Source organism: Bubalus bubalis, chromosome 2 (genome assembly GCF_019923935.1).
Source record: "Bubalus bubalis isolate 160015118507 breed Murrah chromosome 2, NDDB_SH_1, whole genome shotgun sequence".
Taxonomy (NCBI): Eukaryota; Metazoa; Chordata; class Mammalia; order Artiodactyla; family Bovidae; genus Bubalus; species Bubalus bubalis.
Genome location: NC_059158.1, coordinates 38,649,425 through 38,663,768, shown reverse-complemented (window position 1 = coordinate 38,663,768; position 14,344 = coordinate 38,649,425). Strand labels below are relative to the sequence as shown.

General features: G+C 56.3%; 1 protein-coding gene across 1 annotated transcript; it reads right to left on the bottom strand.

Moving 5' to 3' along the window:
* Nucleotides 1-1,060: 1,060 nt before the first annotated feature.
* On the bottom strand, nucleotides 1,061-9,223 carry KCNK16 (potassium two pore domain channel subfamily K member 16). The gene is made up of 5 exons (XM_006074727.4): nucleotides 7,862-9,223; nucleotides 4,597-4,711; nucleotides 3,310-3,476; nucleotides 2,334-2,499; nucleotides 1,061-2,010 (listed from the first exon to the last, which is right to left on the bottom strand). Exons 1-5 carry the CDS (start codon nucleotides 8,072-8,074, stop codon nucleotides 1,787-1,789), a joined length of 885 nt encoding a protein of 294 aa, XP_006074789.1. The 5' UTR covers nucleotides 8,075-9,223; the 3' UTR covers nucleotides 1,061-1,786.
* Between the last annotated feature and the right edge of the window lie 5,121 nt (nucleotides 9,224-14,344).

The following is a 14,344-nucleotide window of genomic DNA, read 5'->3' as shown; positions in this document are numbered from 1 at the left end:
ACCAAGGACCCGCTGCCTGTCAAGTCCTCTCTGGATCTCTCCCATCACCATCCTTGCCTTATATACCCAAGGATGCGAGATCCCAGCAATCTATCGCCAATTGCCCGTGAACTTGGGAGGCAAGAGGAGTCTCGGCCAGCGGGCTTGTCCATTCCCTGCTTCTGAAGATGCCCCCCTACCTATTCCCTCCTCCACCCAGGATGGAGGAAGGATTCAGTATAAAGAGTCCTGGGGGTTCCCAGTTTCTCAGGCTTCTCCTCCATGCCAGGAAGTCCTGGGTGTAGCCCGGGTTTCTTGCTGCTGTAGATCCTTCCCTGAGTGTCCCACCCAGAGCCTCCTCGGCTTCACGGTCTAACCTCAGTCCAGTCCAGAGGTCCCTGGTCTGTCTTGGCTCAGAGAGGTTTGCAGTCCTTGGTGAGCTTGGGCCTTTTGATATGTGCGTGTGTGCTAAGTCACTTCAGTCATGTCCGATCCTTTGCGACCCTATGGACAGTATGTAGCCTGCCAGGGTCCACTGTCCCTGGAATTCTCCAGGCAAGAATACTGGAGTGGGTTGCCATGCCCTCCTCCAGCGGATCTTCCTGACCCAGGGACTGAACCCATGTCTCTTAACATCTCCCTGCATTGGCAGGTGGGTTCTTCACCACTAGCGCACCCACCTGGGAAGCTCTGGGCTTGGGATGGACTGGTATAAATCTGTCTTCTCCTTCTGGCCAGAGGTGTCACAGTCTGGCAGGAGAGAGTCCAGGCTGCATGAGATATTCCCAGTGGAGGCTGGACCTCCTCACAGCTCATTTCCTGGAAATCTCCTGGGATCAGCTGGCTGGTGTTTTCCCAGGGAGGGTTTGGAAGGGCTTGTAAGAGCCCAGAAGGGGTAATGAGATCAAAGGGTGCCATGAGGCAGTCAAGGGAGGCCATACTCAGGAAAGTGGGTGGGACGCGCGGGAGTGCTGAAGCCTTGTTCATGGACAGCTCTAGACCTCTAGGCAAGAGGAAGTGGCAGACCTGGAGGCAGCCTGCCCACCCCTCTAGCTGGGAGTCTGCTGAAGGCATGATGATGACTCCAGAGTCCCTGCCTGGGCCAGCGGGTCCCATGGGCGCACGTCATATCCTGGTCTGCCCATGCCATGAGGTTTTGGTCACTGGGTCGGAGTTGCCTCTCTGCTTGTCTAGTCCTTCCACCTGGGGGGCAGGAGCGTCACTTGCTGCCCTGGAGCCTGGCCCAGCGCCTGACGCACACTGGGGGCCTGATGACGCCCCGCACACGTATCAGATGAGGCACAGATACAGCGGCCCTTTGTTTATTGTCCTGTATGAGATCTTCTGGGGTGGGGGGTGGGGGCAGTTCAGGAAGCGCGATGGAGATTTGGTCATAATGATCCATGTCTGGATTCAACTTTTTCAGGTCTTTTTTTTTTTTTAATTTTTTGGCCAAGTGGGATCTTAGTTCCCTGACCAGGGATCAAACCCACACCCCATGCATTGGAAGAGTGGAGCCTTAACCACTGGACCACCAGGGACGTCCCCACAGGTCACTTTTGAGGGAGGGGCTCGGGGATCGCAGCACACATCTTGCTCCGCACACATCCGTCTCCTGTTCTGTCTCCTTTCTGTCACTTTCTTGGGCCCTCCTGTCTCCTTTCTCTCTCTGGAGAGCTCCTGAGACCAGCTCTGGCTGGGAAGTGAGTGGGTTGGCCAAGGAGGAGGTGTGGCAAGAAATCCAGGGGGCCTATGGGGTGGACAAAGGATGCTGTGAGGGGCTTCTGAGGCCATGGATTGGGGGGGTTCATGCAGAGATGGGAATCTTCTGAGGTCTAGGGAGCCCATTGGTCTCGGGGGCTCCCCCTTCCTTGAGACCGAGGCCTCTGCCTAGAAGCCAGAGCTGGGAGCACCGGTGCAGAAGCAGGGGGCCCAGTGGGAGGACCAGTGCCAGCCATGCCAGGCCCAGGAGGATCCAGATAGCTGCCAGACTCCGGTACACCGAGAGGTAATGCTTGCTGGGGTCCGTGCCTGGCAGGGAAGGGGGACACGATCAGTGCCAGTGGTCTGAGGGACAGCCACCCTCCAGGTTCCAAAAGGGTTCCCACCAGTCTCGCCCTAGTAAGGATCAGCAGGCGAGGCCCCTGGGGCGGGGGAAGGGTGATGGGTTCCGGGACCAGTGACTTCTGAGGATGTTGTGAGAATTCACAGCAGCCTCATAAAGTGTTTGTCTCCCTTGAATAAGCAGGGGCTCTCTGGTCCTCAAGAATTACCCTCCTCCCCACGCTGACACCCGCCCCTCCCCCAAATCCTGGTGGCCCCACCCCTGTGATCTGTGGCTGCCCCTTTCTCACCGACAACATAGTCCCCGAAGCCGATGGTGCTGAGGGTGATGAAGGCAAAGTAGAAGCCCTCGCTGAAGCTCCAGCCCTCCACGTGGCTGAAGATCATGGGCGGCAAGATGAGAATGAGCAGCGTCCCCAGTGCCAAGAAGAGGGCCAGGCCCAGGGTCTGCAGCAGCTGGAAGCGGAGGAGTCTCTGAGTCCGCTCGGAAGGCCCATGGTTATAAGCAGGGGAGGGGGTCTGGGGCGAGCTAGGAAGTGGGCTGGGCCATAGTCAGGTCCTTAGCCTGCACCCCTGTGGGGCGGGGGTTGTATCTCTGTGTGTGTGACATCTTGTCCAGGCCAGGGAAAGAGCTGGTCAGCAGGATTGTGTTTGTGGGTCAAGTTGGAGATGCCTTTCGGCTTGGTGTCCACATGTGCAGGACCCCGAGGACTTAGATATGGGATAGAAGATGGTCACTGAGCTGTCCCCAGTCCTTCTACACCTCTGCCTCTTTGCATAGCTTTGCAAGGGCCCAGATGACAGGGTGGGCACTGGGGGTGTTCAGGGTGGGTGGTGTGGAGATGGCTATTGGAGTTCTCTGATGACCATGGAGGTGTGTGCCCAGATTGATCCCCCTTCGAAGAAGGCCTAGCTGAGCTGCCAGCAGGTGGCCTCCAGCCATCTCTCTCGCTCAGGGTGTATTTCAGCCTGGCCCAAGGGCACACCTTGCCATGCCTGATTGAGGCTGGGGCAGAGTCCTGGCCACGTCAGCGCCCACTGTGGGGCAGCTTGTGCCACCAGCACCCGCCCAGCTCCTTGAGGGGTGGGCCAAGGCTTTGTCCAGCCTGCGTCACAATTTCACTCCTCCGTCCACCTGGACCTTTTCGTCCATGGTTGTCGACCCCTAACACCCTGCTAGCCAAACTCTGTCTCCGTGTCAGCTTCTGGGCGACTTGAGCGCAACTGACTCTGTCCCAGTGGGGCTGTGGGGAGGGAGGACCTTACCTGGGAGCGTCTGGGCTGGTCCTCCCACCTCTCCAGCATGGTCAGGTGGGCACGCAGCCCTGTGCCCAGGTGGTTGAGGAAGACCACATTGAGCGGGATGCCCACCAGGGCGTAGAAGACACAGAAGACCTGGCCTGCCTCTGTGCTGGGCGCCAGATTCCCATATCCTGCAGGCGGGGGAGAGGGTGCAAATATGAGGAAGGGAGAGTTTGGAATGGCCTCCCTGACAGACTCTAGCAGAGGCTGGTTTTCCACCACCACGGGGAAGAGCGGTACAAAGGGGAGGGTGGGACGGGGCGAGAGAAAGCTCCTCTGTTCCCATGAACGCTCTTCTTAACCTCTTCTAGAATGATCTCGATTGGTAAGTATCCTTTGAAGGCTCATCTCCAAAAACACCACCTCTAGGAAGCCCTCCTGACTGCCAGCCTCTTCCTCTTTACCAGGTGTGATTCCCCACAGTGCTCTGTGTCATTCCTATCTAGCTATCTAGTTTGCCCTGTGCTCCTATTTTTAGCGTGCTTATCTTATCCTTCGTTATTGGATCAGAAGCTCCTTGAGAGCCAAGCTTGGGTGTGATCCAAGGTCATACTTTGCTATCTCCACTCTATCCTTGGGTCTGATCCAAGTTCATACTCTGCTACCTCCACTCCAACTGCTTTAATGTCACCTGAATTCAAGGACGGTGTGTGGAACTGAACTTAATCGAATGAATGGGGAGACCGGGCTTCGCGGAATGGAGGGGTTCCTTGTGGGAGGGGGAGTGGGTTTTCTGGCCGAGGGAGTAGAGCAGATGCTGTTGGTGCTATGTCCCCTGGGAACACAGGGACAGCAGTTGCAGCTGAGTGGACAGCTCTTGGACACTCAGGGGACTCCCCACCCCAAGTCCCTGCCTCTCTGTCTACCCGAGGGGTTCTTTTGGCCACAGGAGTGTGTTTGGTCTGGGGGCAGGTCCGAAGTGCTGGAGAATTCATACATCTGGACTCAGTCCTCAACCAGCCAGGGCAGGAGTAGGTAGATAAATACGTCTGCTTCCTCCCCACTTGGCTGGGCTCTCCTTGGCTTCTCAGAGGGTCCCCAGCACTGGTGAACCCAGTGGCCCTAACCAGTCCCCTGCTCATGATTGTGAACTCTTTTGCCCTTTCTCCTCTTCCTGTTTCACTCTCCCGCTTCTCCTGCTTCCCAGAATCGTCTCCGAGATAAACCACATCCTTGTCTCGGCCACTGCTTTTGGGGAACTCAAACTTCAGCGGGGGTACTGGGGTGGCCTTCTCCATCCCAACGCCCTACCTATGGTGGTGACGACCGTGCCCGCAAAGAAGAAACTGCTGCCGAAGTCCCAGTTGCTGGGGTTGGTGGAGTTGCCTTTGGGGTTCACGCCCTTCACCCAGGCTTCCATGATGACCTGTTGAGGAGGGGGAGCAGCAGGGGGTGGGAGGAAGAGGTTGCTGACAGCACCGGCTGGTGGCCAGCCTCCCCGCTGAGTGTTTCCCTGTTGTTTCACCTAATGAAGTTCTTAAGTCACATTCCCATTTCATGGAAGAGGAAACTAAGGCTCAAAGTGGCTGACTTGCCCAAGATCGCTGAATTCCAAGCTCACTTCCTGCTTCGCTGGCCAAGGGCTGAGTGTGGTGTGGGCTTTAAGTGTGGCTAGTGGAGGGGAGATGGCTCCAAGGGGACAGACTACTTATGGAGTCATCCAGGTGGGACATGTTGCCTATAGCCAAGAGAGTGAGACCCCAGGGGTTGCCAGGACGAGAAGACTTCAGGTTGGATGTTCCTGGAAGGGTGTGCTTGCGAACATGAGGTTTGGGACCACAGGAAAGCCATGGGGCTGCCCTCTCTTGGGGCTGATGGTGGACAGAGGACCTTGAGTTCTCTGAGCTTCCAGGTGAGCTGACAGGCTTGCTCTCTGCTGCCCCCTGGTGAGTCCCAGGTCTATAGGAGAAATTCCATCAGAGGCCAGGGCAAAGGTCTCTGTGTGTGTGTGTGTGTGTGTGTCGGTGGTGTATATGTGTGGTGTGTTGTATACATGTGGTGTGTGCATGGGTGCCGTATGTTGCACGTGTGTGCATGCTGTTGTTTATAGAACTTGAATCCTGCAGACTCAAGCCTAAGCCCCTCTGTCCCCTGCCAAGCCCTCTTGGAGGTGGGCGGGGCACCTGCCCCCATCTGCTCCCAAACTCCTCCCCTGTAGCCGTGAATTGTTCCAGGGTAGCTGCGCAGTCTGGCCACCTGGTAGAGCCCCAAAGGCCAGAGGGAGGTGGTGGGGAGGGGAAAGCTCCAGCCTCCAGTGCCTGTGGGAACCATTTCCCCGCTGGATGGGTGAGCAAGCTCTGCAGGGGCTGGGGGTGACCCCTGTGAGGGCCAGGCTAGTCTGGATGTCGTGACCGGGGCTGTCTGCTTCTCCTCATTTTGGCAGAATTGGCCTCTTCTCATGTGAACCTTGGCCTCTTTCTCTTTCCCACTCATCCAGAGAGGCCAGACCGAATATTCCAGAACACGCCTGCTCCCCAGAGACCCTAACCCATGGGAGCAGCACTGGCCCTAAGATCCGGCTGTCCCCTCCTCCAGTCTGGGGGTCTCCATCCTGCGGAGGAGGGGCCGCAATGCGGAGGGTGCTGGGGGTGGGGCTCCCAGTGCGGACTGTCTATTCTTCTCTAAGAATCCCCGTGCCCAGGTGAGAAAGGCAGACTTGCACCCCGGGCAAGTTTCCTGATGGTGTCGGTCTTCAATACTGTTTTTGTTACTGTTATAGCTCCGCTCCCCCTATTGTCATCTGAACAGTAGAGCAGGCCCTCTGTATCCAGGAGATTCACACCAGCGCGGTTCACACTGGCAGATACGGAAAGCATCCCTGGGGTTCCTGGAAGCAATCCCGCGCGGACACCGAGCGATGACTGTTATGTGTGTTCTTTGGGAATCTTACCTGGCATTCTTCTGCCTCTCAGTTGGACATCCCCTGGCAAGTGAGGGTCCCTGCCAAGGAGGCTGAGGACCCCCGGGGAGGTCTGGGGGCCTTTCATCAGTGGCACCTCCCTCAGGATTGTAGTCAAGCCTGTACCTTTAATTACATACCAGCTACCAGTCCCTCCCCTGCGCCCTCTGCAGCTCCAGGAATTGCCTCGAACCGGGAGCTGAGGGTGGAGGGGTTCCAGGGCCTTTGCCTTACTCCCCATCCTGAGCCCTTCTCACCCCTGACTGGGGTGCTATGGTCCCAGCCCTGTGCTGCTGGGGAGCGAGGAAGTGAAACCTGAGGCCAGAAGCCCCTTTTCCTGGGAGAAAGGGCCTCTCACGGTTCTGGAAAGTTCTCTGACCAGCCAGCCCACATCTCATCTTCAAGGCCTGCTGTTCTCCAGTCTTGGGGGTCCATCAGTGTGGCCTGAGGACTTGTTAACACACAGCCTGTTGCCCTGGCTGCCCCCTGGAGTTCCTGACTCAGGAGGTCTGGGGTGGGACCTGAGGGGTGGCCTTTGTAAGGAGCGTCCACATAGGGCTGATGCTGCTAGGCCAGGGCCCAGCCTTTGAGAGCTGCCCCCTGCACTTATGTTAAGCTGTGTGGCGAGGAGCAGCTGGCTTGGGTTAGAGTTCTGCCTCTGCCATTAACTACGCAGCTCTGGGCAACATACCCCACCTCTCTGTTGCCCAGTCCCCACCTGCAAATCTGAGAGAGTGGTGGCAATAGGTAATTATGAGGAAACACATAGAAAACACTGGGCCCCAGGGGATGGACCAGTATTGGTCTGACCCCCTTGTGATGGCCCTGCTCCCTGCTGTTTGGGCACATTATAAACACTCAATAAAGACCAGTCATTGTGATGAATCTGCACGTGGCTTGCTCCTTTGTGGTGGGTGTTGTCCCCCACCGGACCCCCTGGTCTCACCCTCCCCCACAACACCTTGGTTTTGTCTGGTTTCCGGGAGAGAGGGGACTGGGGCCCCATAGTTTCTACAGAAGGGATCCAAGCAGGGGTGACCCATCCATCACCAGAGATGCCCCGTGGGCACCAGAGGGGTGGGGCTCAGTCACCCTGGCTGTTGCTTATCAAGCCCAGGTCCTTGGCGGCCGGCGTGGTGGCTGCTCCTGACCTTTATCTGTGTCTCCCACCCACAGTGTGGTCAGCAGCCCAGGGCCGGGGGAGGTGAGCTAGTGGGAAGGCAGAGGAAGAAGCTGCCTGGAGCTGAGGAAGGGGAAGCGAGGAGTGTGGGGGCGGAAGTGTGCACCGTGCTGGTAGCCCTGACACACGATTCACATTTATGCAGCAAGTGGCAGCCTGGAAAGAGCTTTCAATCAGCTCTCAAACGTCTGCGGCACATATAAGACTATTCTCCTCACCTAGAAGGGGACCAGAGAGGTTAAGTGGCTTGCCCAATATCACACAGCAATCCAGTTATAGACCCCGGGGCCAGACTCCGACCTCAGGTCTCCCCTGGCTCTCTGTTCCCATCACGCTCGGCTTCCAAATGGGGCCTCAGCCATCGGTGGTGGCTCTGCGCCTGCATTCTGCAACCCCGCCTCCCCAACCCCCATCCCACATCAGCCTCTCCCCTCCACCTGCACAAACTGCTCCACGGCCTGCTGGTCCAGGCAGGTGTAGTTCTCCAGGAAGCGCAGCTTCTCGAACTGGAACCGGTCCCTGGACTGAGACTCTGCCTGCTTCTCCAGCAGCTGGAAGATGGTGGCGCCGAGCAGCAGGTAGCAGACGTAGGCCAGGAGCAGGGGCAGCACCCGGCCGCCCCAGCGGCTGCAGAGCCCGGTGCGGGGCATGGCAGGCCCAGGACTGTGCCAGGGCCGTGGGGGCGGCTGTGGAAACAGAGGCGGGAAGCGCCCGGGGACCTGGTCTGGCCTCCTGCCTGCCTTACCCTCCCTGGCGGCACAGGTGTTCGGAGGCTGGGGAGTCTGTTTGAACAGTGCAGCTCAGCTTGGCTGCACTAAGTGCCCTGAGTGCAAACAGGCCTGCCACCCCCCGCCCAGGCTTTTTTTTTTTTTCCCCATGGAGAGCAGCAGGTCAGCGGCAGGGACCCCTCAAAGAGACCTAACGGTCCTCCTGAGCGCATCATGTCCCACTTTCTGCCTCCAAGTTGGATGGGTGTTTGGGGACCAAATCGGATGCTCCCCTTCACTCTGTCCTGGCTCCCTTGGCAGCTCCCAGCTTTTCACCCATGACATCTTCTGAGCCCCAGGCTTAGGAGCTGGGAAGAAATCAGAACGGGTGTGAATAAAACTTGCACTCAGTTGCCTTGGTTACGAAATGGGGCTGGAGGGATGGACCTGCCTCTTGGGGGAACCCAAGGATGAGAGACCTGGGTGACAAATCAGGGGAAAGCAAATAGACAAAGGACAGTCTGGATCAGGAAAAGTGTGAGGCTTGGTGTTCCTAATAAACTGGATGCATTTGCTTCAGAGTGTTTGCTGAAAATCCTCCTCGCTTGAAATCCTTAGCAGGTTCCCTTGGGAGGCTACGTCGGTGAGACATAAGTGTGAGTAAAAAGAAGCTAAGACAAAGTATCTCCCGGCCTGGAGGTCTTAACAGTGGTTCACTCCGGGTGGGTGGAATCGAGGGTGTTTTCCTCTCTTTCTCTGTGTGTGTGTATTTGCAGCAGCTTTTTTTTTTTTTTGATTTATAACTCACATGCCACCATTCACACACTTAAAGTATATAATTGGATGGTTTCTCTGTTCAACTATATTCAGAGGCCTGCAACTATCCCAAGATCAATTTTAGGATATTTTTAAAACCTCAGAACGGAAACTTGCACCTTTTAGCTGTCACCCCCATCCATCCAGCCTGCCCCCTTGGCCTCTGGCCAACAGTTAACTTGCTGTCTCAGGATTTCCCTAATCTGGACATGTTTAAAAATTTTTAAAAAGTGAAGTATAGTTGATTAACACCATTGTACCAATGTCCACTGTACAGCAAAGTGACTCAGTTATACACATGCTGCTGCTGCTGCTAAGTCGCTTCAGTCGTGTCCGACTCTGTGCGACCCCATAGACGGCAGCCCACCAGGCTTCCCCGTCCCTGGGATTCTCTAGGCAAGAACACTGGAGCGGGTTGCCATTTCCTTCTCCAATGCATGCAAGTGAAAAGTGAAAGGGAAGTCGCTCAGTCGTGTCCGACTCTTCGCGACCCCATGGACTGCAGCCCACCATGCTCCTCCGTCCATGGGATTTTCCAGGCAAGAGTACTGGAGTGGGGTGCCATTGCCTTCTCCAAGTTATACACATATATACTTTTTAAAAAATATATTCTTTTCCTTTATAGTTTAATCACAGGATATCAAATGTATCGGTAGTTCACTGTGCTATACAACAGGACCTTGTTAGACAGCATTTCATTTAAATGCAGTCATACAATATGTGGACTTTTGTGTCTGGCTTATTCAATTAGCATAATGTTTTCATTATCCGAAAAGTAGCAAGTGTCACTACTCCATTCTTTATGGCTGAATAATATTTCATTCCATGGATATGTACCAACATTTTATGTGTATTTATATATCCGTTTATCAGTTGATAGATATTTGGCTGTTATGAATAATACTGCTATGAGTGTTCACGTATGAGTCTCTTCTAGTGGGATTGTAACTTTTCATTTCTCCCCTGTAGTGTCCTTAAGAGTAGAATTGCTGGGCCACATGATCACTCTATGTTTAATTATTTGAGGAGCCACCAGACTGTTTTCCAAAGCAGCTGTGCCCTTTTACATCCCCACCAGCAGTGTGCGAGGGTTGCCAGTATAAGCTGCTTGTATTCTCTGGTGTTTCCTGTAACAAGCTGCGCCCGCAGACATGAGTTGCCACGCTGATAGCTTTTCCCTCCTTCTCGACGAACAGAACCCCACATTTGTACATGTCAGCCCCAGGCAGTGGAGCCTGGCTGATCTCACCCATCATGATAATCCCACTCCTCACTGTCTCAGGAACAGCCCTGCGAGGGCGCTTTATGTACGGGCAGTGAAGTAAGTGAAGACCCATAGGGGGTTAAACAAAGCACCGTAGCTCTGTCCTCCCCTGGTTTCTGGGGAGCCTTGATGGGTGAAGTACACCGTTAGTCCCCTGGAGGCAGGGAGGCCAGGCTGTCATCGTCCCCACCCAGGCAGTCATTCTGGCATTTCTAGCTCTGCATCTGCAGGCAGAATGGCTCCGGGAGCCTGTGGACAGTCCACCAAGGAGCCCCAGGTGCAGCCAGGCCATTAGAAGCAAACACGTGAAAGCGGAGGAGAGGGGCCCAGAGACGGGGAGGGGATCAGGGGATCGCCTGCCCCTTGCACCCACTTTCGGAGCTCCCTTGCAGCAGGGCCGCCCTCCCCGCCCCGATACCTGGTTCTGGCCAATTAGACGTGAACAGAGACAGCTGCGGAGGAGTGGGCTGAGGGTGCTGCCTCTGAACCAAGGGTGGTCTGCCCTGAATGCACAGATGCTGATCCCTGCTCAACCACCCCGTGTCCTTGCAGGAAAGGTCATGAGCATCGCAAAGATGCTCAGCTAATTCCTGCACACGCCTACCTCTAGATGTAAATGGGCTTGAAACCTAAGCCTGATTTGTTTAAGCCACAGTTAGGGATTGTTACTTCTCAATGGTTAGATAAGTTCAAGGTTCAGTTGGGGCCCCGTCTGGGGGTGGCAGGTGCTGGCTCTGGGTCCCTGAGGCCACCTGGGGGTCCACAGCTGTCTCCTGTAAGGCCCTCCTCACACCCAGAGCTTTCCCAGACAGCACCATGCTGGGAGGCCGGCTGGTCCTGGGGCAGAAGCAAGCATCTGGGTCACACATCTCGCCCTCGGTCCTGGCTCTAAGCTAGGGTTATGCTTACACACCTGCCAGGCGTGTGATAATCAAATCCCATTTTATTGCCTGGGAGAAGCTCAGTATGTGAAGAGTTCTCCTTTACCATTTGGAAAGCTCACGTGCTTCTGTCTGGGGACTCGGGCGGGTCTTAGCAACCTCTTCTGTGCGAATATCCTTGCTGAGTCTGGGCACAGTCTGCAGTGATGGTGGTGATTCTCAGGTGGAAGGAAAGGGAGGGGGAGCACGGGCGAGCACAGTGGGGAGGGCTGTCTGTTGCAGGTGGACAGGGCTCCCTCACAGCCTGGACAGGAAGGATGCCAGGCTCCCTGTGGGCCAAGACCCCCACTCCTTTGGGGACCCCCTGTTGAAGGCCTCGCCCCATTTCTCCCCGCTGCTGCTGTTTCCTCTCACAGGGCATTGTGTGTGTGTTGCTCAGTCGTGTCTGACTCTTTGTGACCCTCTGGGCTGTACCCTGCTGGATCCTCTGACCATGGAATTCTCCAGGCAAGAATACTGGAGTGGGTAGCCATTCCCTTCTCCGGGGGATCTTCCCGACCCAGGGATCGAACCCTGGACTCCTGCAATGCAGGTGGCTTCTTTGCTGTCTGAGCCACCTGGCTGGAGTTTAAGACAGCCTTTCCCAGGAGCTCTTCCAGCTTAAGGGGACCACAGAGCTAAAGGATGGAGCCTTCATGGTGGACTTGCTGGGAGCTCAGCTCGATCGGTCCCCAAAGCACGCCCCACTCCAGAGCCAGTGCCTGCCCCGCCTCCGCTTCACTCGTAGAATACGTGAGCTGGGTGCCCTCTGTGTGCTGGCACCTGCCTTGGCTGCTCCCCTGCCTGGCTGTGGCCTGGCCTGGCCTGGCCAGGTTTAGGAGGGAAACTTCAGGCCTGCGGGGACCTCCCCTGCCCATCAGACATGGTCCCTGCCTGCATGACACCTCCCCACGTGGGCGCCACTCTGCTGGGAGCGATGGACGGACACAGGGCATGATTTATAATCCCTTTCAGGGAATTACTGCTCCTAATGGGAAGCACCAATTTGTGCTTCCCCAAGGTGGGAGGGCAAAATCAATTAATGGAGAGTCTAACGTGGCCAGGCCTGCTGGCAGAGTGTGGCCTGACATCCGGCAGTGATAAGGGACCTTCTGAGGCTGAACTAATAAGGAGATTGGAGGAAAAAAGAAGAAAAACAACCCTCCCCCCCACCCCGATCAATTTCATGTACAGTGGCCAGAGGATGCAGGGCAAACAGAGCAGCTGGATGTGGGCCTCTTTCCGTCTGAATGAGCCTGGAGGGCAGGGCAGGCCAGCTCGCCCAGCCGCCGTCCAACATTGGTATTTGCTCATGGAGTTTCTCGATAGGCGTGCATCTGCACAAATGAGAAAGGCACGGACCAGAGCTCAGGGGAGGGGCTGAGGCCCACCTGGCCCAGGTGCGTCCCCTGCAGGGGAAAGGGCAGGTGGAGCGCTCCGGTCTCAGGTCCTGCCACCCTAACCGTGCCCACCTACACAGTGGCGCATGGGGCCAGAGCCACAAGCCCGGTGTGTGGTTGTCTGGGCTCCTGGTGGTGTCCCCACTGTGAAGGGTGTGGGAGGCAGGCCGTGTGGGTGTGAGTGCCCTGCTGGCCAGAGAGTCAGGGGAGGTCCCGCTGGGCTGTGTGGCCCCCGGCGGATGGGGAAAGCCAAGGGGAAGGAGGCTGAAGATGGACAATCAGACAAGCCCACCTGTTACTGACCTCATTCAGAAGATTCCATTGTTTATTGGGGCAGCGGGATTCATTTCTCATGAGAGATAATTCCCTGAGCCCCAGTGTGTAGCGAGGTTGAGACGGGGGCTCTAGTTGAAGTTGGGGGGACTCCCATTCTCATCAGCCCAGAGAGCTTGATGCAAGAGCCCCCCGCCGTGACTCTCAAATAGATGTCCTTGCCTGAGTTGGATTGACCTTGGAGCAGACTCTGAGACCAGATGTGGGTGTGCGTGGTTTATCTGGAAAATGAGCCCAGGAATGGATTCCGAGAGAGCAGGGAAGAGGGGCAGGGGAGAAACGTGGGCAGCCCCACACATGTGATGGAGCAGGTGGCCGCTGTGGGCACCCAGGGGGTCCACCTGTGGGGGCCTGGGGGACACCACCTGGGTAGGGCTCACTCAGAGTTGTCCCATGGGGTGGAAGGAGGGTGGGGTGTTTAGCTCCCAACTCCCATCCCTACCAGCTGAGGGCTGACAGGGAGGTTACCTCCTGCACTGCCAGCCTGCCCGCACATAGGCGACTAGAGGGCTCACTTCACTTGTTTCTCTTCTCTTGGGGTTCCAGGTCTTGTAGTGCCTCTGGTCGCATGTCGGAAAACCCTTGTTTTATGTGTCTTGCCTAGTTTTCAGTCGCTTAGTGCAGGAGGCTGAATCAGGTCTCTGTTGCTCTATTGTGGCCAAAAGTGCCAGCTCCATACAACCTACTCTCACGTGCCTGCTTCCCTCTTAGCTCAGTTGGTAAAGAATCTGCCCGCAATGCAGGAGACATGGGTTCGATCCTGCATCGGGAAGATCCCCTGGAGAAGGAAATGGCAACCCACTCCAGTATTCTTGCCTGGAGAATCCCATGGGCGGAGGAACCTGGCGGGCTACAGTCCATGGGGTTGCAAGCGCTGGACACGACTAAGTGACTTTGCTACTAGTACACTTTATTTCTTGGTTGTGCTGGGCCTTCGCCGCTGTGTGTGGGCTTTCCCCAGCGGCAGTGAGTGGGGCGCTACTCTTCCTTACGGTGCTCGAGCTTCTCGTCGCGGTGGCTTCTCTTGTGGCAGAGCACAGGTTCTAGGCATGGGCTTCGGTAGTTGTGCTGCATGGACTTAGTTGCTCTGTGGCATGTGGGATCTTCCCAGAGCAGGGATCGAACCCATGGCCGCTGTGTTGGCAGGCGTTATCTTAACCACTGGACCAGCACGGAAACCCTCGAGTGCCTTTCGATAGGCGGCATAGAAGGAAGGAAACAAACTCTGAGAAACTCTGGGTCTGTTCACATACGATCTCTGGGTTTCAATTCCTGTGGCTCTTGCCACAGTTAATGCTTCATAGCAAGTCACAACCCCCACCCTGCCAAGTCTCTGGCTAATGACAGCCAGCATTTATTCTCAGGAGTATGGGTCCTCAGGTCAGCTAAGGCTCAGCAGACCTGGGCCGCCTGATGGGGAATCCAGGCTCCAGTGCTGCGGGGCTCGACTCCAGGCTGAGGCCTGGGCCCGGGTCGGCTC

Coding starts and splice junctions, on each gene's coding strand:
- KCNK16 (XM_006074727.4), bottom strand. CDS start 8,074: ATGCCCCGCACCGGGCTCTGCAGCCGCTGGGGCGGCCGGGTGCTGCCC. Junction 4,712..7,861: donor CCGTGGAGCAGTTTGTGCAG/GTGGAGGGGAGA, acceptor CCTCCTCAACAG/GTCATCATGGAAGCCTGGGT. Junction 2,011..2,333: donor CTTCGGGGACTATGTTGTCG/GTGAGAAAGGGG, acceptor CTTCCCTGCCAG/GCACGGACCCCAGCAAGCAT.